The 26,435-nt window shown below is 46.1% G+C and overlaps 1 protein-coding gene across 4 annotated transcripts in view; it reads left to right on the forward strand.

The window, feature by feature from the left end:
• The first annotated feature begins 1,642 nt into the window (after positions 1-1,642).
• The window catches only part of DIP2C (disco interacting protein 2 homolog C), a 353,066-nt gene continuing 328,273 nt past the window's right edge, over positions 1,643-26,435 (forward strand). For 2 of the 4 annotated variants that reach the window (XM_048510380.1, XM_048510382.1), the window contains exon 1: positions 1,643-2,320. In XM_048510380.1, coding sequence (XP_048366337.1) covers positions 2,236-2,320 — 85 coding nt within the window. In that variant the 5' untranslated portion in view covers positions 1,643-2,235. The remainder of the gene's footprint in view (positions 2,321-26,435) is intronic. The other 2 variants (XM_048510381.1, XM_048510383.1) reach the window with 1 other exon arrangement.

The raw sequence follows: 26,435 nt of genomic DNA on the forward strand, positions 1-26,435 counted from the left end.
GTGAAGGTTTATAGTGCCCTGCACGAAAGGGCTATTTAGTAACAGGTTCCCATGGTGGTGGGATTCAAACTGTGGCGTAGCGCCAATGGGACTGGGTGGGGCACAACAGGGGCATGGCCGGGCATTCCGGGGTGGGGCATTCCTGGGTGGGGCTGTGGCAAGGACGCAGCTGCTGCGCCAGTCCTTGGGCGGGAAACGAATGCACGCAGGCGTAGGCTGCCACGCACGCCGGTGCACCTCCTGCTAGACTGCTTCAAGTTCTGCGCGCTACTGCTGAGAGGAGGGGCATAACTGAGGCAAAAATCACGCGGCAAAATGACCAATTAGTAACCCCCTCTCGGCACACACAAATAATTAGTAAACTACTCTCGGGAACCTGTGAGAACCTGCTGGATCCCACTCTGGAAGGACATCAGAGCTACAACAGAAGAGTTGGCTCTCAGTGCTAGGATAGGGGTTAAGAACTTGGGCCGAATCTCAGCATAGAATGAGCAGGAAAAAAAACAGCAGGCTTAAGGAAGGAACCCTTCCTGATCACAGAGATTAATATGACACCCACCCTGAAGAAAACACACTGGCCAAAAGACGCAAGTTAAAGTGCATTTTTTTACTTTAAAGGCACTGAAGCGGGTAAGGGTACTTAACAGGGTGGAGCTTTGGCTCAATGATTGGCAATGTTATTTGCATGCAGAAGCCTGACATCTGAAGCTGAAGGATCTTGGGTAGTGGGTGAAAGGCCTTTTTCTTCCTGAGCTGCCAGCCACAGTAGTCAGTCAATAGACCAGCCAATAGTCTGGCATTAAGGCAGCTGTCCTATGTTCAATGGAGAAGTTGATGTTTGGAAAAGGTGTGTGTGTGTCTCCTTTTGAAGGTTCTCTTGTAAACCCATAACTTTTCCTTCAGATCTGGCAACTGTCCTTTTCCTGGCAGCGCTATTGACAATTGGCACGAAAGTCCCAAATCTCAGATAGGAGAGGCCACTGAAGAAGAGGAGGAGGAGGAAGAGGAGGAGGAGGAGTTTATACCCCCCTTTCTCTCCTGTAGGGAGACTCAAAGGTGCTTACAACCTCCTTTCCCTCGCCCCACCCCCCCCACCAACAAACACCCTGTGAGGCTGAGAGAGCTCAGAAGAACTGTGACTAGCCCAAGGTCACCCAGCTGGGTGTGTTGGAGTGCACAGGCTACTCTAGTTCCCCAGATAAGCCTCCACAGCTCAAGTGACAGAGCCGGGAGTCAAACCCCTTTCTCCAGATTAGAGTGCACCTGCTCTCTTAACCACTACGCCACTGCTGCTCCTTGGGCAGCCACCCCAAGGGTAGCCAAGGCATCTCTGCGTGACTGAGGGGCTGTTGTTTTTATGGGGAAATGGCACATCATTCCACACGTGCTGTGAAGTCTCCCTTTCTCACCGCGCAGCGGTTTCCAAATCCTCACAGCCCTGCTGGGCGTCCGTGGCTCTCCCCCCTGGCTCTGCCATCAGCCTTGCCCGGCCTCGGCGGGCGAGCGCGCGCTCTAGCGCCCCCTCCCGGGCACAGCTGCGCCCCGGCGGGTGACGAGCGAGCGTGACAGAGGCGGCGGCGGCGGCGGCGGCGGCGGCACAGCGCTCCTCCAGCCTGGGCAGGCACCGCAATTCCAGCTGCAGCGGCCCGGGGTGGAGCGAGGCCGAGCGGAGCGCTGCGCCCCAGAGGAGGAGGCGGCGGAGGAGGCGGGCGGCCGTGCGTGAGTCGGTGGCGGCGAGGGCGCAGCGGGGCCCGCTCGGCTCCATGCGCAAAGGCTGCGAGGGAGAGAGCCAGGAGGCGGCGGCGGCGGCGGCCATGGCGGGGCTCCACTGAAGAAGGCAGCGGGAGGAGGAGGAGGAGGAGGAGGAGGAAGGGAGGCGGCGGCGGCGAGCGCAATCTCCGCATTCCCTCCCCGCCATCCCTGGGCTGCGCTCTGCCCGGACTCCGTCCTGCCTTCCTTTATGCGCCGCTGAGCACTCGGGCCATCCCCAGCGCGGCGGCTGCTGCTGCGGGGGTGCGCGCGCGGCCCGGGGCGCGTGGGGCGGGGGGGCTCCTCCGGTCTCCCCGCTGAAAAAGCCCTCCTTTCGCCCCCTGGTTGCTTTTGCCTTGCTGGGAGGGGTGCGCGTGGCAAACAAAGAGCCAGACGCCCGGCGCGGAGGGGAGAGCGGGGAGCAGCCGCGCTGCAGACGGGAGAGGGCGGGCGGGCGAGCCGGAGGGAGATCTCCTCGGATCGAGCATGGCGGATCGCAGCCTCGAGAGCCTCTCGCTGCCGCTGGAGGTGCGAGCCCGGCTGGCCGAGCTGGAGCTGGAATTGTCGGAAGGTAAGGCCGGATCCCTCGTTCCCCATCCATCCCCCGAGGGAAAGCAGACGAGGGCAGCAGCAGCAGCAGCAGCAGGGATTCTTGGGGCGATCTCCGCGCCGGCCTTGGAGATCTGGGGGGATCTAGGGGAAAAGAGAGAGAAGACCCAGCCCTTTGGGGAGTCGTGCTCTGTTTCCAGAACGGGGATCATCGCGGGGGGGGGGGAGAGGGAGACGGGGTGGGGAGGGGGAGATCAGGAACGTGTGTGAATTGCGGGGCGGTGGGGAGAGAACAACGTATTGCAATCCGGAAGGTTGCCGTGTCCCTGCCCTGCAGTCTGCAAACCCGCCTCTCTTCCAGCACGGCTCCATCCCTTGTGCGTGGCATGGTGCAGTTGTGTCCTGGGGGTGTCACTTGCTCCTAGCGTGCATGTGACAGTGCCTAAAAACGGTGGGGTGTATGAGTGTGTGTGTGTGGGGGGGGTATTTTTTGAGGGGGGAGCCCCCTTGAGAGACACCCCCACCCCTTCCCCCGCTTTCCTTTCCTCGCTGAAAGAGAATCCCATTGCTGCATATATATATTGCCTGTTGTTTAATTGGCCCGGAAACTGGTTCTGAATGGCATCTTGCGGGGTTGGGGAAGGAGGGGGGGCTTTGCTCATTGATTCTTGATGGCGCCCGTTGTCTCCATCCCCAGTGCAGGTGGGGGTGTCTGTGTGTAAATATATAGATTGGCTCCTGATCGCGATGCATTCGATCTTGCCTTCCTTCCTTCCCTCCTGCTATTTTTTTTTTTTTTTTTTTGCCATGGTGCTAAGTGGAGATGCTAGATGGGGCCGTTGGCACGGGAGCTGCCCTTCCAGCTCTGCACGCTTTATTACGGAAGATGGAAAAATCTTGAGGGCTGGGCTGAGGAGGGCTCTCATCCTGCCAAGAAGCACAGTTTTACTTCAGGAGAGAGACAGAGAGAGAGAGAGAGAGGAAAAAAAATTGCCAAAGAACAAAACAAATCCCAGCCTACCCATTTCTCTTGGCCTGACACGCAGAGCCCGGGCGTGAGACTCACTCTTGCATCGAGTTTTGGATGTGAATAATCGGTGCTGGGTTAATGGGTTGCATACCTGCTTCCGATAAGGGCTTCTGTTTGGTTTCAAAGCCTGATGTTCTGTTTTGGAATCGGATTGAAGAGGGTGTGATGTTATGGTCCATTTTGGTGCTTGTAGAAGTTTTAACCTCACAGAGGGCATTTAGGCAATATTTTGACTTTTCCCACCCTTATGTGGAGAACAAACCGGCTGGAAAGGGTAACCTTGTAAGGTGGGGACACTGGTGCATTTTGTGTGCGTGGATGTGTATAGATAGATTAAATGCAGATTTTAGAGCCACCCCGTTTGCTGCTGACTTTCATGTGTCCAACAGCTGCTCATGTCAAATAATATTTGATGTTTCCATTTCCTGTCGATATTTCTCAGGCCTCAGCAGCCGGGAGTGGGTCTCTTGTGTCGGTTCTTCAAGTGCCGAGGACAGGAATGCTGACAACTCTAGGCCAAGGTGTCTTGTGTGTTTTGAAAAAGGCTGCAGGTTCCTTTCCCTTTGGAAGGCTGTTCGATTAACATTTGACAGACAAGGGAGAGAAAAAAAAGCAACCATGCGTGTCCCAGATCAGGGCTGGAATAGTTCAAGAGCGAGAACGTCTTTCCTTTCCTTTCCCTCCCTTCCCAGTATTTTTTTTGTAACGGTTTTGCGAGGGCTTCTCGCCAGAAAGTAAAACACTCCTATGCCAATTCTATCAGCAGGGAGGAGCTGCTGTTGACATTGTATTTTTCTTTTAATGCTTTTGGAGGGGGCGGGGGAGGACCAAGCTACTGAGGCTGTCTTATCCGTGCCTTTATAGGCTGGGCCTTCGCTTGTACCACAACATTCTTAGCAGCACCGAGGGTTAAAGCAGTATTGACTTATTCAGGCTTTCTGCGCATCGATTTGCTCTTTTCTAAGCTAACGGGGAGAGGCAAGGAAAATTGCTACAGTATGCTAAATGTACCACAGTATGCATGGAAGAGTTTGCGCTCACACAGACGCGAAGGCGCATGATGCATATAAACGCCAGTTATCTCGAGTACAACATCTCAGCATATTTATAATTTGCCTGACTTGTCGATGTCATGTGAAATGTTTCCCAAATAATACAATTCTGTTGCAACTGCCTTCCCACCCCGCTATGGCTAATGCGCTGAACTGTGTCCAGTTTTGTGTTGAGGAAATGGGGTGTGGTTTGCAATTTAGACACACCAATGGATCCAATTAATCCCCGCTGCAAGTATTTATTTCGTAAAAGGTACCACTGAAATTAATTTAGTTCAGTGATAAAAGTTTTTTGTCCTAGGCAAGATCACTCAACTGTTTGAATGTTTTCAGAGGGGGGGGGGATCACTTTTGTGCAACTTTTTCCATGTAGAATGGCCAAGAAATTGAATAATTGGGTACTGTTTTTTAGACAATATCTTGCCCTTCTTGAGAATAATAGAAAAAACTGCTTTTCCTGAGAATAACAGTGTAATCCAGACAAAATACTAATTTTAATGCTGCATTTTAATGGGGAAGGTTTATATTTTATCTTTTAGAGCCTGTATTACTTAACACATTTTAATTTGATTTGATATATTGTGCTCTATCTATGTTGTTCACCGCCCTGAGCCCTTAGGGGGAGGGCGGTCTATAAACCGAATATATAAATAAATAAATAAAATAAAATGTCTTCTCAGAAGTAAACCCAAATCTGTTCACTTTCTGTTCCGGTGAAGTCTTCAGTGACAGTATCATGTGCATACTTACTCTCAGAAATAAGTCCCAATTGACCTCTTTTTTACTTTTACTTCTAGGTAAACAATCATAGTTATGCAGTACAGTAGTCCTATACATCCTTATTGAAGTTAAAACCCACTGGACCAAGTTGGACCTGCTTGCGAGTATGCATAGTTGGGGCTGTTAGTACCTTAATTTTCAGCATAACCAGATTCAGTAGAAATTGCAGGCACCTTGAAAACATCTAGTATATACACATTGCAGCACAGTTTGACTTTTAATGTCTTTCAAAGGTGTCTTGTTCTTGCATGTCACACTTGGAAAGCCAACTGAATAAAATTCTAACATTGCAAATGTTGGGGTGCTGTGAGGTTTCCGGGCTGTATGGCCGTGTTCTAGCAGCATTCTCTCCGGACGTTTTGCCTGCATCTGTGGCTGGCATCTTCAGAGGATCTGATGTAGGAAAGGAAAGCAAGTGGAGTATATATACTGTGAGGTCAATAGGTGAGGCCATCTGAATAGAAGTAGCTTGGCATGTGAGTAACAATGAAGTCTGTAGCATGTGACTCACAATGAAGATAGCAAGGTCAATAGGTGAATGCATCTGAATAGAAGTAACCTGGCCTTTGTTCCCTTTGATTGCTATTATCTATAGTTGTCCTGTGTTTGTGTGGAGCTGATTAGTCACTGTCTTGACTCTAGTGTTTTTCAACACTGGCAGCCAAATTCTGTTCATTTTCATGGTTTCTCCCTCCCTGTTGAAATTGTCCATGTGCTTGTGGATTTCAATGGCTTCTCTGTGTAGTCTGACGTAGTCAGCCACTACTGACGTAGTCAACCACTATGTCAGACTACACAGAGAAGCCATTGAAATCCACAAGCAAATGGACAATTTCAACAGGGAGGGAGAAACCATGAAAATGAACAGAATTTGGCTGCCAGTGTTGAAAAACACTTGAGTCAAGACAGTGACTAATCAGCTCCACACAAACACAGGACAACTATAGATAATAGCAATCAAAGGGAACAAAGGCCAGGTTACTTCTATTCAGATGCATTCACCTATTGACCTCACGGTTTTTAGCCCCACTTGCCGTCATCTCCCGCATCAGATCCTCTGCGTTTCCTGCCCACGGATCCCTGTTAAACGTCCGGAGAGAATGCTGCTAGAACACGGCCATACAGCCCGGAAACCACACAGCACTCCAGTGATTCCGGCTGTGAAAGCCTTCGACAATACATTGCAAATGTTCTCTGCCCATTATAGGAGGATTTAAATTGGTTTCATATTTTGTCAATGTATGCACATGCTCTGATAAGCCTGTGTAAAGGTACTGCTTCAAAAAAGCTTCCAAATTCATTTCAGATGATGCCATGTGTGGGAACAGATGCAATGTTTACATAGGATACTCAGCTTTCCAGTTGAAGAACCTGACCAATTAAAAGTTGTTTCTGAGACACTCCAAAACTTGCTACCTTATTTTGCCGTTCAGTTGATTCCAGCCTTAGGATAGTTTCTCCCATTATTTGACCCCAGCTCTGCATCCAGTCAGTAGAAACAGCAAGGGCTGAATTTCTAGCCAGTGAAGGCAACATACTTGAACTCTTTGGAATTCCCTAGAACCCAGTCAGATGAAAACCTAGACAGGATGGGGTTTAACTGAACTATGTATTGCCTACACAAGAGAGAAAACCAACTCTGCCCCTTCACATATACGGCCTATTGTAATTGCAGAATATGTGAAGTTGACAAAACACGTGAATAGTGTATTGTGCAGTGTATTTCTGAGATGGTGCCTGAATGACGTTTGACTGTGGAATGTTTCTTGTGGTTCAGGATTGTTTCTTGTGGGCTTGAGTGTTCAGCCAGAGCTGGAGTGAATTTCGACTGGGATGTTGGTGGTGGAAAGTGCTGCCAAATTACAGTTGACTTGCGGCGACCCTGTAGGGTTAGAGACTTTCAGAGGTGTTTTGCCTTTGGCTGCCTCCACGTGGGCTAAGAGTGTTCTTAGGGAACTGTGATTGGCCCAAGATCACACAGCTGGTTTCATCCCTCTCGGGATGGAGCGGTATATAAATATAATAAATAAATAAACAAATAAACAAATAAATAAATATGGAGGAGTGGGGAATCAAACCCAGTTCTCCAGGTTAGCGTTTGCAGCTCATGTGGAGGAACGGGGAATCAAAACTGATTCTCCAGATTAGATTCGACAGCTGTTGACCACTGAACCTCACATTATACAGTGTTACATGTCAACAATTTGTTGTTAACACTAGCTCTATAAATGGTCTAAGGGGCACATGATGCTGTTCTGTTGTTCATGTCTTGGCGTGGTTGGGGGACTGACCAGAGATTTTCCATGTGTGGTAAATAACACATACATTCTTTTGCTCTATGGTACCGTGTTTCCCTGAATATAAGACAGTGTCTTATATTAATTTTTGCTCCCAAAGATGCGCTAGGTCTTATTTTCAGGGGATGTCTTATTTTTCTGTGTTCTGTTCGCCGGGCATGCTTCCCAACAAAAACTTTGCTATGTCTTACTTTCGGGGGTTGCCTTATATTTCGCACTTCAGCAAAACCTCTACTATGTCTTATTTTAGGGGATGTCTTATATTCGGGGAAACAGGGTAGTAGGCCCAGGTTTTCCATTCATGATTAGAGACAGAGGCCAAATGGCCGTGTTTTTAAGCCAGTTGATAATGCTTTTCAAAAATGCCCTAGGGATGGAATTTGAGCGAGATGTTTTCTGATTCCGTTACTTTCCTTTAATATACCCGGGAAACTGAAGTGTATCAAGGCAAGGGCTCTCAAAGCTTAGTGGGCATCCTATCCTTGTCCCCAGTGTGCAATCTAGCCTAATCTCTCAGAGAAGGTGAAAATGTGCTGTGCACTCTAAATGACACTTCTCTCAAGGTAAGCTCTGAGGTTTACTTTTACGACACTGCTGTAAACTTCACTGGAGGTGTTTGTGAGTCTATTTTGAGAAGAGGAAAGATGTGTGAAGGCATCGTATAAAGTGATAGCAGGGTGATCTTCTAGGAAAAGTGAGATCATGCAATTTTAGTACACGAAGCTAAGTTCAATTGATTTCTAGTGATTTGTTTCTGCGTTTAAAGGGTAAAATTGAGCAATCTGCTCAGCCATCATAAAAATAACCCAGAGTCCATGTAGTTTGCATATTATTCACCCACAAAAAATACTTTGCTGAACAGAATTTGCAAGCAAGTTATAGATGTCTGCAGAGTGACATTGGTCCATTGACTTACCAGACTTACCAAAATGACTAAAACGAGACTGATTCAAAGAGCACAATATCTCTGTGTCTATTCTGGTCACCCCTGATCTCAGGTATGCAACTGAGTAGAAAGAAATGTGCCTCAAATTTAAAACTATGAGAGAGCTAGGGACTTAAAACAAACTGACCGATTGGATAGAACAACCTTGGGATAAAGGATATATAAAGTACAGTGGCCATGGCTTCCTGACCTCTTTTAATATTTGCCAGTGAGGTTTGTATATCCTTGTAATTTTTTGAAGAATGCAACTGCTTCCACCATTTAAGCTGGGGCTCTTGAATTTCTGGGACTTCATGGTTTGATGCTACCCCTAGTACCCTTAGATCCGTGGTGGTGAACCTTTGGCACTCCAGATGTTATGGACTACAATTCCCATCAGCCCCTGCCAGCACCAGCCAATTGGCCATGCTGGCAGGGGATGATGGGAATTGTAGTCCATAACATCTGGAGTGCCAAAGGTTCGCCACCACTGCCCTAGATGGTACCTCCTAGGGGTAGGTACTAGGGTAGTTGCTCCTTCAGTTTTTATTAGACTTTAGTTTTCAAGTCTTGAGGGTATGTGTTACTGAATTCATCCTTTGGCTTTCTGGGATATCTTGCAGGCAACTATATGAATGCTTCATGTAATGCTATTTGGGATTTTAACAAGCGTGTTTACATAGGGTATCAAAAGTGCACGATCTCGTTTTTCTCAAACCAGAACTACAACCCAAAGACCTCTGTGAGACTCAGTCTGTTCCAGAATGTGGTTATGTAGAAGTTAGTCATACTGAATTCACTGGGGTTTACTCCAAAGCAGGTATGCTAAAGGTCATAGGTGAAACTTTTCATGTTACTGTATACCAGCCTAAGTTAGACTTATAAGAGGTATTTGTTATCTTCACTGTTTGTTTTTTTAGGACCAAGATAACAACTATCCCATTTTCAGCCTCTGCTTTTCTTCACATGTTTCGGGTGAATGAGATTGTGTTAGTTTAGTATAAAAGTTTATTAGAAAATAAACTTTCAGTCGCTTTGGATATTGTTTTCAGTATTTAAATTATCATGCCAATTCTCAAGGAATGATGCTGGGGTTACATATAAACCACAGTTGGGCTACCCTGAATCTCATAAACACCTCACCAGTAGGCATATCGTGCTTAGAGCAGTTCAATAGCTGAGGTCAAATGCACTTCCACATATTTGACTGATGGACTACTGTATTGTCGAAGGCTTTCACAGCCGGATTCAAGTGGTTCTGGTGGGTTTTCCGGGCTGTGTGGCCATGGTCTGGTGGATCTTGTTCCTAACGTTTTGACACAGTGTGTAACAGACTTCCCTCTGTGATACACCTCTGAAGATGCCAGCCACAGATGCAGGTGAAACGTTAGGAACGAGATCCACCAGACCACGGCCACGCAGCCTGGAAAACCCACCAGAACCTGATGGACTACTGTTCTTAAGGCTTTGTAGAAGATCGGTCATGTACTGTAAGGGAAAACAACCCAACTTAATGCCAGTCATTTTAACAGTTGAGTACATTTGCTCAAACATCTTTTTGATTGAACACTTCAACATCTTTTTGATTGAACACTGAGTTTTCTTTCCTGTAGACAACCCCTCCACTGAAACCTGTGGTTCTCACTATGTATTTTGTGTGTGTGTGCGCGCACACAAATGATGATTTAATTCATTTAAGGCCTTTTGAAATCTTGTGAGAAGGGAACATTTCCCATGACAACAAAGGTATTCAACACTTCTCACTGGACACAGTGTGTAACAGACTTCTCTCTGAGATACACCTCTGAAGATGCCAGCCACAAATGCAGGTGAAACGTTAGGAACAAGATCTACCAGGCCACGGCCACACAGCCTGGAAAACCCACCACAAAACCAGTTGAATCCGGCCGTGAAAGCCTTCGACAAGACCAGTTATAATTCCTGATGAGGTGGACCCTGGAGGTTGGTGACCCCAGTTTTAAGCAAGATGACAAATGCCCCCAGATAAATTCTTATTGCACATCTAGTATTGCATTTAAATTGGGTGTTGATTCCTAGCAAGCATGCCTATGATACCAGTCTGAGGACATAACTACATGTTGATGCCCTGTTGATATGAAGTTGTTCTAACACATTCTCTAGACTGCACTCAAAAATCTCTACAGATGCATAGCTATGTGTTTTAAATTGCTTTGGATGGAGTTTTGAATTTGCCTGACTAGTTTCTGAATTACATCCTTCCTCCTCTCTGTGGAGATTAATTTATTTTGTATAAATTGGCTCATGGGTTGGGCCCAAGTTGCAGATTGTTTTTTGGCAGTTGCCCCCGGTTCTCACCCTCCTCTTCTGTTTGTTACGTGTCAAAATACAGCACTTTTCCATAGGGAAGGAAGGTCCCCCTGTACCAGAAGAACTGCTGTCAGCAAAAATAAGAGTGCTTTCACTAATAGGGCTGGCAAACTTTCGTGCGCTCATAAAAAAAGAGGCCAACTCCGCATGTCTGGATATGCTGAGTAGTTAAAGTCGGAGGTCCTTTGGTTGAGGCTGCTTGCCAACAGATATCTGTACCAAAGGATGCTTTAAGCATCAAGACTGTAAACAAACCATCCAACTTTCCACAGCTATATGATCTTTGAGAGGAAAGCTAACCTCTTTCTGAAGTTCTGACTGCCTTATGATCTTCCAGGATTTTCCTCCGGATTTTTTTGCTGTCTCTTTTCGTGACACCCGAAAGACAGGCTGCAGATAGTTTGTTCTGCTTAGAGAGAAACTAGCAGGTGTGATTTTTAGCAGTTAACTTTGCGCAAGCCAGTCTGGAGTAAGAATGAGAAAGACCGCTTGTGCACCTGGCTTTTCCTCTGAAGAGTTGACTTCTCAGCTGTCACTAGCCTAGAGCTTCTGAGACATTTTTTGTTGCGCTGTCTTGATATATATATATTTTTAAACTTGAACATTCAGACAGGTCTCATTTAAGCACCCTCAGATGTAATAAACAGGTCGAAAGTATTACAGACGATTTTGCCAATGAGATGAAATCTGAGGGCTCCTGATCACCACAGAACCACTTCCAATGTTTCTGCAAATGCATGGGAATCTCTTTTCATTTGTAAACGGTATGTTTAAGCAGAAATGTTGCAAAGGATGTGTGGTTAGGGCCAGAATATCCTTTTTTTGCTGTCAAGTTGATATTGACTTGCAGTACCCCTGTAGAATTTTCAAGGCAAGAGACATTCACAGGTGATATGCCATTGGCTACCTCAGGAAACCCTGAACTTGCTTGATGGTCTGCCTTCAAACACTAACTGGGGATGACCTCGATTAGCTTCCAAGATCTGACGAGATCACGCTAGTCTGGGCTATCGAGGCAGGTTAGAGTCAGATCTTTACAGGGATGCTTATTCACATTAAAGCAGGACTGGGGTGCTGTGTGGTTTCCGGGCTGTATGGCCATGTTCTAGCAGCATTCTCTCCTGACGTTTCGCCTGCATCTGTGGCTGGCATCTTCAGAGGATCTGATAGTAGGAATGGAAAGTATATATGCTCCACTTGCTTTCCATTCCTACTATCAGATCCTCTGAAGATGCCAGCCACAGATGCAGGCGAAACGTCAGGAGAGAATGCTGCTAGAACACGGCCATTCAGCCCGGAAACCACACAGCACCCCAGTGATTCCGGCCGTGAAAGCCTTCGACAATACATTAAAGCAGGACCCTTGCACGTTTTTGTTTTTGTTTTGGCCTGTGGAATTTGCATGCATGAGCACAGATTTCATAAGGGACACTGGGAGAATGCAGTGCTCACAGAACAAGTTCAGAAATTATACATCACATGAACTAAGAGCTTGCTCATGTATCCCAGTACCTTAGCGCTACAAGTGACCTGTGATTGGCCCCAGGTGTTACCTAAAGGGGCGTAGCTCAGCAGCCTGGAATTCGGGGCCAGCCCTGCCCAGAGGCTTTCTCTGATGGTAGATTTTGGATGCCAAATTGTCACTCTCTTAGTGAGTACTATAATTTCTGTGACTGGGAACAGAGCGGAGCCCTTTCCTTTTTTCTGCTAAAGATAGCAACATGTTCTAGAGCAGCTCCGTGACCATTCTGTGTCCAGATGCACACTGACGTTTCTGATTCAGAATCCTTTTCCTGGTTCTGCAGTATTTGGAGACCTTTGTCAACAAGGTAGGATAGAAGAATACTACATTCCATTTTACATGGCAGTCAGGTAGCAGTTTGAAATTCAAGATGGGTGGAAGTACCTTAGCAAAGCAGTAATCTGTTTGTATGAAATGGCCCGAAGTGGTGGAGATCTGTTTCATCTATGACAGTGCAAACCACCAAGGGTTTGTGATGCTAAGGTTGAAATTATGTGATGTTTCCTGTAAAGTGCCATCAAGTCGCGTAGGCTTTTTAAGGCAAGAGAGGTTCAGAGGTGGTTTGTGATTGCCTGCCTCCATGTGGGCCCAGAGAGTTCTGAGAGAACTGTGACTGGCCCAAGGTCATCCACCAGGCGGAATGTTAAGAAGAAGAGGAGGAGTTTGGATTTATACCCTGCCTTTCTCTCCTGTAAGGAGACTCAAGGCGGCTTAAAAACGTATTTCCCTTCCTCTCCCCACATCAGACGCCTTGTGAGGCAGATGGAGCTGAGAGAGTTCTGAGGGAACTGTGAATGGCCCCAGACCACCCAGCAGGCTTCATGTGGAGGAGCAAGGGAAACAAATCCAGTTCACCAGATAAGAGTCCTGCGCTCATGTGGAGGGGCGTGGAATCAAACCCAGTTCTGCAGATTAAAGCCCACTGTTCTTAACCACTACAGCACACTAGTCCAACCTGTAATTCGTTCATTAGTTCTCCTTCTCATCCAGTTCTTGTTCACATTTTACCGTTATAATACAGTAACATGCAGCACACACCCTATCTTAGAATACAATAACTTCGTTTTGCTTCAGCATTTGAAGAATAAAACTAGATTTGTATTCAAGTATGATAGCTTGCAGTCCAGTTAAACCAAAGCATTCTGTGATTTAAGACCATTTTGACCTGTTGAAATAACTTGGAATAAATAAGTTCAAACACACATAATTTCATTTAATTGGGTTGTGGACTGAGTTGCTCGCATTTTTGTGGAGCTATGTACTGTACTAGTTTGCATTAAACATGAGACTGTATATTTAGATGTGCATTGAAATGAAGGCAGGCACTTTCAAATATCTGTTATCTTTCTGAGGAGAAGATGATAAATATTCCCTCGGGAAACTAAATATATAAATATATTTAATCTTGAAAATCACGGGTTGATTCACAGATGCAATATTTTTGTCTCAGGCTGGGCGGGCTTTGGAGTGCTCTAGAACGATAAATGTTTCTCTGCAGGAACATCAATAGAGCCCTTCAGGTTTTCACAGTGAAAGACACTTGTATGTGTGTGCGTAAAAATGAACATCTTGAATAGGCAGTATTTCTTCTGGGTTGATAAATGCACCTACTCTATTCACATTTTTCTTTGTAGAGGCTTTTCATATGAAAACATGACGCTAGATGCATCTTTGTTACACGTGGAATATTACCACTGTAATTCCGCAGACATTGTCAGGCATGATAACTTGTTTCTTCCATAAGTAATCAGTGCTGTACAGGACACCTTGACATTCTCCTAAGCCTTGTGCAATTATCCCTGCATCTTCCCCTGTGTTTGTGCTGAGCAAGATGTTGCCAGCAGAATTCTGACCCTGCTGTCCTTTGCCTCCCTTCACCCACACTCCTTCTACAGCTATGACAGGATTCATTTGTTGAGTAGTCCGGTCCTCTGCATTTTTACTGGGAAATCAGTCCAGCTGACTTGATGCTCGAACAGTCTGGCACATAATTGGTGCATGTATTTCTGTTCTAGCTTTTGTAATCGCTTCATGAAAACACAGAGGTGTACTGAAAATTCAGAGCTAGCCGAATCGGGCAAAATACAGGCTGAGGGTGCATCTAGCCTTAAGATTCTCTTTGGATTCTTAACAGTTTGGCAGTTTTGCACTGGTGGCAAATGGGCCAGTGCTTTGGAAAAACTGTTCAACAGTTTAAGCATTGTGTTTTATAACACGCTGAAAGAATAAGGTGCAGACCAGACCTCTGTTGGATTTGACAGCCTTGCATGCAGCAGGCACAGAATTCTGGGAGAGCTCAATGAACATTCTAAAAGTGACAGTTGGAGACTGTAGCTTTCGGGATATGACCGAGGAAAGATGTTGTTCAGTGTTCTGTAAACTAAAAGCCTCTAACTGAAAGTTTAATACTGTAAACTATGCTTGTTATTGGTAACCAAATTGTAACCATATATATATTGTCTCTCAGTATGTTCTTTTGTTTATGATTTCTGAGGTAAAAAGGCTGGTCTTTACCAAGATAACTGTTTTTATTTAAAGTGGCACACAAGCTACATTCTGCTCGTTATTCTGCTTACAAGATATATATGTGTGTGTGTGTATACTCACACCTGTTGCCCTTCAACCTCTGAGCTAAATTTTAGAAAAACAATGTAACTAGTTATGTTTTGCTGTTACAAAGTGACATGACAAGTTATTTTTAATAGTTCAAGATGAGACAGTTCGGTATACAGATGCTACTTACATCTCTACTGCATTCGAGTTCTCTCCACACAAGGTTACCTGATTGGTCTTTGTTCCCCATTTTGCATACTTCTAGCTTTTTTTTTTTTTTAATATGCTGCATTTTCAGTCAATAGAGATTAAACTGACAGATGGGTCTGTTCTGTTTAATAGTGAAGCCATAAGACTTCTTCTCCCAGGCTCAGTCATTCTTGGTTGACTCTGAGTCTTGCACATCAGCATAAAATGCCGACCAGAAACAAACTGCAGTTAGGGCCAATCAAATCCAGTTCAGCTGCTACAGGCAGTTCCCTGTTTGTGTAGGTTGATCAGAGAAACCTTTTCTCTACTCCAATTTTTAAAAAAACCAAGGTAGTGAACCCTTTCCTCCAGCCTTTTAGCAAAGGATGCAATCCAGAGCATATTTAGCATACTGCCTGGAGAAGAAATTCCAGCGGTTCACTGGCATTGCTTTCCTGCCATCACCCGTGCATCACTGCTGTTTTCACTTCTCTGCTACTGGAGGACTTTAAAGAAACAAAACAAGTACTGTGTCAGTTACTGTATTAGTGGTACAGCAGGAAAAATGGCGGCTGTGAGAGGTTATCAGCAGGGAAACGAACATGGAAAATCCCCACTGTGTGGAAGCACCAAGGTAAGAAGAAGAATTGGGTTTTATCCTTCTTTTCCCTACTGAAAGGAGTCTCAAAGCAGCTTACAATCACCTTCCTTTCTCCCACATACAACAGGCGCCTTGTGAGGTAGCTGGGGCTGCGAGAGTTTGAAGAGAACTGTGACTGGCCCAAGGTCACATAGCAGGCTTCATGTAGAGGAGGGGGAAATCAAGCCCGATTAGAGTCCGCTGCTCTTAACCACTATGCCATGCTTGTGCATCACAATGTATGAGCCACAGTGTGTGACTGAACAATCCTGAACTGATTACCACAGATATGTTGTATCGTCTGATTTCAACCCAGCCCAGTGCTCTTCAGTGAGACTATTTTTCTCATGCATTCAGCCAGGAATAATCAAGATCTGTATGAGTTTGAGTCACTTGCTCTTCAACTCCGCTCAATTTAATTTAATCTGGGTTTAATTTCAAAGACCCATTTTGTGACTTTCTGTGGATGTCCTGTTCCTTTAGATCAGTGTTTCCCAACCTTTTTGAGGTCAGGGTACCCTTGACCTCACTCTTCATATCTCACGGTACCCCTGCTGCCACCCTCCACCTTCCCCTCCCATTACCCCTGCTTGCCACACCCCCCACCTTCCCCTCCCAGGGTGAAGGGTAGCACTGGGGGGGGGTGGCTGCTGACCTTGTGGCAGGCCCTGCCCCATGGGCCAGCTCCATGTCCTTGCTGGCGCCAGTGGGAGACACCACAAAAATGGGGGGGGCAGTAGTGTTGCCGTGGTACCCCTGGGACATGCTCACGGCACCCCAGGGTACCAGGGAACCCTGGTTGAGAATGGCTGCTTTAGATAAATGCATCTGAAGATCCCTTATATCTTTCTAGTGTTGCTGTGCACAGATTCCACACAGTTAGGAGTTGAACAGCAGCCCAAGGGATCTTGAAACACCCAACTATGGCTTCATTGTGCCCACTCGCCACTTTGGATTTCTTGTACAATTGAGTTTGCTCTGTGAAGTTCGTAGTAGCAGACAGTTACACGAATCTGCTTTATGCAGAGTTCATCTACAAAATCAGTGTTTTCTCTTCTGACTTTCAGTGGCTGTCCAGGATCATGTTCACCTGCTGCGCGGTTCTTTATGCTGCAGTTCCAGGGGCTGAATCTTCTACACGCATTGCAGCTACTCTGCTCCCACACCAGTTCAGTTTTTCCTTCACCACTAAGTAGTGACACTGTATTGCTAATATGCAGGATTAGCAGAACAAGTTTCAGCTAAGACAGGAAGGAAGCTCTAAGTGGAAGTAAAGACTTCCTTACCATTATAACTTAGGACCTTACATTCCAGGGGTTTTTTTAAATGGCTGCAAACACAGGTATGCCATGTAGGGCATATGGGTTCTTTGTTCCCTTTCTTTAGGGAAAGAAGGTGATTGTAAGCTGCCACAGGAGGTGGTGATGGCCACTAACCTGGATAGCTTTAAAAGGGGCTTGGACAGATTTATGGAGGAGAAGTCGATTTATGGCTACCAATCTTGATCCTCTTTGATCTGAGATTGCAAATGCCTTAACAGACCAGGTGATCGGGAGCAACAGCCGCAGAAGGCCATTGCTTTCACATCCTGCAGGTGAGCTCCCAAAGGCACCTGGTGGGCCACTACGAGTAGCAGAGAGCTGGACTAGATGGACTCTGGTCTGATCCAGCTGGCTTGTTCTTATGTTCATATGTTCTTTAGCTGTCCTGTCTCAAAGGCCCCTTCTGCACATGCAGAATAAAGCACTTTCAGTCCACTTTCACAATTGTTTGAAAGTGGATTTTGCTATTCCGCACTGTAAAATCCAGCTTCAAAGTGCATTGAAAGGGGACTGAAAGTGCATTGTTCTGCATCTGCGGAAGAGACCAAAGAGATACAGTTCTCATCCCTAGAACTGTCTCAGAGAGCCTTTAGCTTAATAATAAAGCCCACACCCACCAGTTGCTCCTATGCAGACTTTATCTGGCTTTTTTTTTAAACTGGCAAGGACCCCTCTTCTTCCACCTCTCCAGGGTTTGCTTTTGTTTCTCCCCTCCCTCAAAAACAAAAAAACCTTTTTGGAGCCTTCACAGCTTTTCTTGCTCTGCACCTGGCTGAGGCCCAGCTCAAGCTGATTGTCTATTAAGCTTTTCAGATGTGTCGGCTACAGCTTGCAGCCAGACACTCCTTGGCTGGGAATTAACCAATTGCTCACCAGTTCAGAAGGTAGAATGCTCTCTTGCTTTTAATGGGGCTGCACACTTTTGGTGCCTTTAAGGGCAAAATATAAACCAGAGGCTTGATTCAGGGATGCTCTTGCTGGAATAAATGTTGGTCTTTAAGGTTCCTCTGGACTTCTGTTTTGTTATGCCCACTCAATGGCCTTTAGAAAATCACAGTCTTCATTCTCAGCTTCCCATCTGCAAATAACAACAACAACAACAACAACAACAACACAGACACAGTGTTTGCGTATAACACACCGGACATCACAGTGACTGAAGATAAGAAAGTGATCATCATTGACATAGCAATACCTAAGGACAGCAGGGTCGATGAAAAAGAACATGAGAAGGTCATTAAATATCATAATTTGAAAACTGAGATTCAGAAACTATTCAGTATAAACCAGCTGAGGCCATCCCAGAGGTAATCAGCACCATGGGTGCCATTCCAAAAATGCATTTGAAATATTTTGAAATTGACAAAATCAACATCCATCAGATTCAAAAGGCAGCCCTGCTGGGATCCGCACAAATAGTATGTCGATACATTACAATTTGCTGGGCCTCTAGGTGAGGCTCAAATTGTAATGAAAGGCCAACAACCAGCTAGAGAATAGACAGACGTAATATCAAACAAAATGTAATAGTAATAATAGTAATAATAGTAATAATAGTAATAGTAATAGTAATAATAATAATAATAATAATAATAATAATAATAATAATAATAATACGCAATACATTACAACTTCCTAGGCTTCTGGGTGAGGCTCGAATTGTAATGAAGGCCAACAACCAGCTAAAGATCTGGCAGCTGTGAAATCTACAATAATAACAACAACAACAACAACAACAACAACAACAGTTTGGATTTATACCTCCCCTTTCTCTCCTGTTAGGGGCTTACAAACTTCTTTCCCTTACTCTCCCACAACAGACACCTTGTGAGGTAGGTGGGGCTGAGAGAGTTCTGAAGAACTGTGACTAGCCCAAGGTCACCCAGCAAGAATGTAGGAGTGTGGAAACACATCTGGGGAATCAAATCCAGTTCTCTAAATTTTAGTCCACCTGTCTTAATAACTAAACCACGCTGGCTTTGACCTAACAGGGCAGACTACCAGGCCCAGATCCTTAGAGGGATCTTCCTTTTTTTCCAAGATTGTATGAGATGAAACTTTCCACCCTACATTCACAGGAGATTGCATAGCCATTTTTGCTCTGCTTTTCCACGGGCTTTGCAGTGGCGAGCTCACTTGTACACGATCACTCTCGACCTTGCAGCGTTTTGTAAGCAGAGGTGCCTAAACAGAAGTTACAGAACAAAACCAAGATCACACGACTGCACTGTTCAAACTCCAGCAGTGTGAAACTTTGCCTGTTATGCTAATATCCAGTTGGGGTGTTATTTCAACTGTTTGGGGCTCAGGGGCATTGTGGATGCCCAGGCTTTCTGGGGGAAAAAATAGTAGAAACAAGATGACAAAATTCCTGACCTGCTGCATAAATTTACAATTTAACTTCAGCAAGGATTCCATTGTCCTCCTAAGAGCTGCTTTCTCAACTTATTGTATTTAAAATGAGGGATTCGTTGCCTATCAGTAGTATCCAACAGTTATCCAGAGTGCAGTGGTGGCGAACCTTTGGCACTCCAGATGTTATGGACTACAATTCCCATCAGCCCCTGCCAGCAGGACAGCTATAGTGTCCTGCTGTCCTCTCTGCACCCTGCTTTCAGTTCCTCTTCTGCAAAGTGGGACAAGGTATTCTGAAACTGAAAATAACAGTGATTGGTTCCCTTATTCTAACACTTTATGGATCATAATCTGTAAAACCTGCCCGCATGCAGCGTGGGTTTTCACAGTAATTTGAGACTGTAGTCCGGTTTCACAAAGGCCATCATGGACAGAGGGGGAAATCTGGAGAGCTATCATGTAGAAACATTCTCACCCAGAGATGGTGCCTCTTCCAGTAACAATTCCAGGGGGGATGGGGATGGGGAATGGTTGCAATCTTGCCCCTGTTGACCCATTTTGTCCCTTTGTCTTCTCTCACTCAGTATGATCTGTGTATAAAGTGCTGTCAAGTTGCACCTGGCCTATGGTGACCCCTTGTGGGGTTTTCAAGGTAAGAGACTAACAGAGGTGGTTTGCCATTGCCTTCCTCTGCATAGCAACCCTGCTTTCCCTTGGTGGTCTCCCATCCAAATACAACCAGGGCTGACTCTGCTTTGCTTCTGAGACCTGGATGAGATCCAACTAACCTGGATTGTGAGATGAGCAGAGGTGGTTTGCAATTGCCTTCCTTCGTGCAGCATCTCCGGACTTCGTAGGTGGTCTCCCATCCAAATACTAACCAGGGCTGACCCTGCTTAGCTTTTGAGATCTGACTGGCCTGGGCCATCCTGATTGCTTTAAAAGGGATTACATGACAGATCTATTATAGAACGTGGCTGCAATCTATGATGGCTAAACTGAGTGTGGGCATCCATGCCTCAGGGTTGGCATGCCTTTATGGAGGGGTGCCATACAAAGGAAAGGGAGTGAGGGGAGGGAATGAGGGATGGCATGCAAGGGAGGGGAGGGAAGGGGAGGGGCCCAGCATCTGGACATGGCCCACCCACCCTAGTAGAGGGGGAGAGGGGTGCCATGCAAAGGAAAGGGAGTGAGGGAGGGAAGGGAGGGAGTGAGGGTGACATGCAAGGGAGGGGAGGGAGGGGAAGGGGTCCCGGCATTTGGACATGGCATTTGGACATGGCCCACCCACCCTAGCAGAGAGAGGAGAGGAGAGGGAGGGAGGGGTGGCATGCAAGGGAAGAGGAGTGAGTAGTGAGCGGTGGCATGCAAGGGAGGGTTGCATTCTGCACATGCAGATGCAACAGACCATCCCCTTACACCACACTGGCTCCCAACATATGAGGAATAAAGCTAAAGCTCCCTTTAAATAAATGTGGCTTACATGGACTGTACTCCTATACTCCATTACTTTCTAGGTGACATCTGTTTGCACTGTTAAACCCAAATTATGAACTCTGTCTTCAGATCTTTGAATATTCATGAAGGCACCTGTTTTGCAAGGGGTGAGAAATGCTTTCGTTCCTTCTGCCACAATTTGTCAAGGTGAAAGGGGAGGGAGAGGGAAGCAAGATCATTTGTCAATTTAAGTATTTGAAATCCAGAGCTGTGCCTCATCTGCATAATAGCCTAATGCCGAGGAAAGATACCATTAGTTTTTACTAGGGCTATATTTGCGTGATTGCCTGCAATTGAATTACAGGGCTATTGTGTTAAGATTTGGAGAATCCTCATTTTGCATAATGTTACAGTGTTACGAAGGAGCTCTGGAATATTTAATTTGGGGTGACACTAATGCTTGATTGCAGCAGGTCTAACATAGGATATGGATCCCTGCCTTGTCAACATTATGGGTTACCAAGAGGCCTGGAGGAAAAATGTCCTCTCTCGTTGGGAGTGGAGTGTGCCGTCAAGTCACATCCATCTGCATAGGGACCAGGCAACTTCCTCTTAGAATGATGCTAAAATAATGAGGAGAAGAAGAAGAAGAAGAAGAAGAAGAGTTGGATTTATATCCCCCCTTTCTCTCCTGTAAGGAGACTCAAAGGGGCTTACAAACTGCTTTCCCTCTCCCACCCCCACAACAAGCACCCTGAGAATGCCTAGAATTAAAGCACCCTTACTTTGTACCTGAAGCTAAGGTGGTATTGGATGAACTGGTGCAGGACGGAGTTCCGTAAAGGGGGGGCTACCAAGGAGAAGGCCCTGTCACCGGTATCTATTTCTCTTGTTATTTTGTTCTTATTTTCTGTGCAATGAAAGGGAAAGGGGGGTGGCTGAGAACCAGAGTGTGCTCAAAGCAGTGCTATATTTTATATTTTATTTTAATTTACTAGCTTTCCCCCCACCCTTTCCTCCAGGATCGTGGGCCTTTCCTCTCCATTTCAACCCTGCAATAATTCTGTGAATTATACTAAAGGTGAGAGAAAGTGACTGTCCCATACTTGTGTGCTCTAAACAGCAAACTTATTGTTCCATTTCTCCTGAGTTTGCACTTTCTGAGGATTCAGAGTAGCAGTCTGAATTGTCCAAGCTCTGGTCCAGAGCCTCTGACTGAGCATGTCTCCAAGCACTTTAAAACAACCCTATAAGGACTGAGTCATTCCTTGCACATTAGCCAGGAAGTCTCCTTTGTTGTGTAGACCACAATCTTTAAACAATCTTTTCGGCTGGAGACTCATTGTTTGCAGTGGTGGAGCTTGGTGGGACTATTTTTGCTGCTAAGAGGTGCTGTTAACTTTCTAAACTATAAGCTGTCCTGTGGCTAAGATCAGTTTGATTAGCTGGAGTAATTTGTTGTTGTTCAGTGTGTGAAGAAATGGTTTATAATTAGCACATAATGTGTGTGTGTGTAAAGTGCCTTCAAGTCGCAGCTGATCTATGGCAACCCCAGCCAGGGGCTTTCAAGGCAGGTGAGAAGCAGAGGTGGTTTGCCACTGCCTTCCTCTGCAGGGCCTTCCTTGGAGGTCACCCTTCAAATACCGACCTTAGTTAGCTTCCAGAATCAGGCTACACCAGCGATGGCAAATATGTTGGGCTCAGGAGCAGCAGTGGTGTAGGAGGTTAAGAGCTCATGTATCTAATCTGGAGGAACCAGGTTTGATTCCCCGCTCTGCCGCCTGAGCTGTGGAGGCTTATCTGGGGAATTCAGATTAGCCTGTACACTTCCACACACGCCAGCTGGGTGACTTTGGGCTAGTCACAGCTTCTCGGAGCTCTCTCGGCCCCACCCACCTTACAGGGTGTTTGTTGTGAGGGGGGAAGGGCAAGGAGATTGTAAGCCCCTTTGTGTCTCCTGCAGGAGAGAAAGGGGGGGATATAAATCCAAACTCCTCCTCTTCCTCTTCCTCCTCCTCCTCCTCCTCCTCCTCCTCCTCTTCTTCTTCTTCTTCTTCTTCTTCTTCTTCTTCTTCTTCTTCTTCTTCTTCTTCTTCTTCTTCTTCTTCTTCTTCTTCTTCAGCATGTCAAAAATTTGGAAAATGCCTAACTTGACTGCTGGTTTGTCCTCTCCTCTCCCTTCCCTCAAACATAAGAAAAACAATTCTTTACATGTTCATTTTTTAAAAAATGCAGCCCGATCATGTGTGGTGCTATGCATTATATAAAGAAACAAGAAATAATTACAAAAACAACTCAAACTCCATCGGGGAGAATAGTTTTTGTTGGGTGTTGGTGAACCCTGGCGTGTCACTCAAAATGTCGTGGGGTGTCACCGTTAACATCATTGGGCTGTATCATTCTGTTTTCCCTCTTGTCTGTGAATGTACTGTATGTTAAAGTTTTAGAATGGGTTTCCTGTTTTCCTTGATATTTGTTTGTTGATTCCTGAGAAAAGCGCTAAGGTTTCTGGGCTTTGCAGGTTTAAAATCTGTTTATGTTTGCCAAGCGGGCTGGGGTGAAATTCTGTGAACGTGTAACTGATTTTCAGTGCTTTTGGAAGGTAGCTCTACTGGTCAGCAGCAGAAGAGCAGCATTGGGCCTTTCCCCACTTACCTTCTGCTGCGCGCTACTCGGGCCAAGTAGCGCGGGGTCCTGCAGCACTCCCTACTACAGGGGCAGCGGCACAACGCAGCCGCCCTGAAGCTTCTCTCGCGCCCCCTCTGCGTGCGTCATTCCTGGCGCTCTTCAAAACGGCGCCTTTTGATGACCCCGCGCAGAGCCAGAAATGACGCGCGCAGTGAGTAGCGCGCAACGACGGTGGTAGAAGGAAAAGTGGGGAAAGGCCCACCGATACCAGACAGCGCCCAACAAGATTTCCAGGGTATAAGCGTTCCAGAGTCAGGGCTCCCTTCAACTGATTATTTGCAGAGGTGTCATTAACAGAAATGATATTTGCATGAATCTTCAAAACTGTGGTCTGCCTGAAATGTAATGTCTGAACAGTGGTTATTGGTTTGTAAAACATGGGTTATGCAATTCAATTCCTGTTCCCTCATGTTATTACGAGGTAATTGGTAGCAAGTCGTGAGCTCAGGCGGAGTTGAACTTTGGGCTAATCCTCTGCAAATGAAGAGCACTCTGATTGAAGGGCAAGGCGTGAGAGATCAACATATTTCATAGATTAGCTGTAAAAACCTAATTTTAGAAATAAATATGTCTGGAAAAAATGGAAAAGCTCATCAATAATGTGCGGAATTTGAGTTCTTCTTGGCTGTTGTTGGTAACTTCAGTATCCAAGATGGACTCTTTCAGACTGATAGAGCAATATTGAAGACTCTCGATTAAATAGAAATTAAATGCTATATCTTCTCCATACCTGACTCATTATTCCTCCATTAGTATGCAATGCTACGTGGCAGAGTAGCCTTGGAAAAAAAGAGAGAGAGGCTGACCTTCCCTAAGGAACTGACAGTCTTCATTTTGACAGTGTGGGGGAGACAACAGAAGAAGGGAGAGGAAAAATGAGAAAATAACAAAGAATGCCGAAAGGGGAAGAGGGAAGCGGAACAATGAGAACTATTTTGAACTGTGTCAGATTTCTTCAATTCTCAGCGATGCTTCTCGTGTTTGCTTCACACTTTCTCATAAAGCTTCTCGGCTCGGCTCGTATTTTACAAAGATGGAATTAAACAGTAACTGGTGTTGACCTTTCACATGCGCACGCTGCACAGAGAATGAAAGTGTATGCGTATATCAAAGCAAGTGTATATAAAACACAGTGCACATTCAGAAGAATGTATAAACGCAGGCCTCTGAAGTCTTTACCATAGGCAGTTGGTGCTGGGTCAAGGGCCATCTTGGAAATGTGGAAGAGCCCAATGTCCTGAGCTGTGGCTGGCCCAAGACTCAGAGATCTTCCCTGAGATGGGGGGGGGGCCCTCTGAGAGCCAGGACGCTTGGCAGTAATTGCCCTGCTAGGTTAGCAGAGGAGGGAAGCATGGGGGGTGAGTTCAGGAGCTGCTGCGCCCAGCAAATGCCTCCCTGCTGTCCTGGGGAAGCTAGGGGATGTGACTGGGAAACCCAGAGGCTACGTTGTCCGGCAGACACTGCCCCAGTGAGCTGGCAGGGTGGGGAAATGTGGCAGGGGCCGCTGCTGGTGCCGGCAGCTGGGATGAAAGCAGGGGACCCGGAGGCTAGTGGAGCACTGGCATGGAGAGGCCCTGATGTCGCCTGGTAACCAGGGAAGCTGCCAAGAGAGTCCAAGGTGGGACAGGTAGCCAGAGTGAAGACTGCAGCCCCACCCAGGTGGGAGGTGAGCTGAGGGCGGGGCCAAGGGGGAGAGCTGAGGGTAGGCCAGGGCAGGCTAGTAGCTGGGCCCAGGGAAAAGCCCAGCCCAAATCTCAACTCCCCTGGAGAAAAAGGGAAGCGGTGGAGGGGAAGGTCAGAAAGGGGACCTGGTAAGCTGGGGGGAAAGGGAGGTGGTGAAGTATAAGAACAGAACGGAGCTGGACCCGGAGGTCTTGGGCTGGAAATGTTCCTAGCGTGCTGAGGAACCTTGCAGCCAGGGGATGCACAGAACTGATTCTTCGTCCAGATCCTGTTCTGAGATCAGCGCAACAAGGCAGTCAAAGCTGATGGAAGGACAGGCTCCAGAGGAGCTCAAACCCATGAGGACAAGGAGTTCACATCCATGAGTATTAGTTTACTAACCAAAAGTATCTCTAGTGTAAATCTCTTGGGTGGCTTATTGGGCTGTGCACCAAATCTGCAGTGCAGCTGATAGTTCCTCTCCTTGGTTACTTGGTTGCTTGTGATCAGACAAAACTTGTGTACTCTTTACATTATTGCAATTTTTCATTGGGTCTGAAGAATATAATTGTTCATTGTCAGTGCCGGTGGTAATTTGTCATGCTCATCCCTGCTTGCAATTAGTTGCAGTTAATTTGGAATTGATTAACTGCATGTGGATACTCAGATGTAAGTCCCACTGTGTTCAGTGGGGCAAATTCCAAAGTAAATCTGCATGGGATTGCAGAAACGCATGGGACTAATGCTCTTGAGTTTTTTGTATGTATTACCGTTATGTTTTAACCACTGGGGCTGAACAAGTATGAATGTCTTGCCACAAATCCTTAGGCCAAATAAAAACCCTTTGGAAACCTTTTGTCACCATGGATTTTTTTTTTTTTTAAAGCTGTGATTCGGAGCTGGATCCTCTCCAGGATCAAAAAATAGTTGCTTTCTGATTTCAGGCTGTGGAAGCCATTTGGGAAATCTGTGGACTTGTTGCCCATTGAGACTATTATGTCATTAAGAGAAACGTGTATCTTCTTCTGTATTCTCCCATTTAGATCCATTCATTCACTCACCAAAAGCATCTCTAATGTAAATCTCTTGGGTGGCTAACAGGGGTGTACACCAAATTTGCAGCACAGCTGATAGTACCTCTCCTTACAAAGCCCCCCCCAAGTTTGGGGAAGATTGGGTCAAGGGGCCCAATTTTCTGCCCCCCATTTTCCTTCATTGTTTCCCGTGGAAGACAAATGGGGCACCCTCTTTGGGGACCCATAAAATAACCCCACTGACCCAATCTCCACCAAACGTCAGGGTTTTGTACGGAGAGTCATCTGCAACTTTGCTACAA

This window comes from Sphaerodactylus townsendi, linkage group LG11 (genome assembly GCF_021028975.2).
Source record: "Sphaerodactylus townsendi isolate TG3544 linkage group LG11, MPM_Stown_v2.3, whole genome shotgun sequence".
NCBI lineage: Eukaryota > Metazoa > Chordata > Lepidosauria > Squamata > Sphaerodactylidae > Sphaerodactylus > Sphaerodactylus townsendi.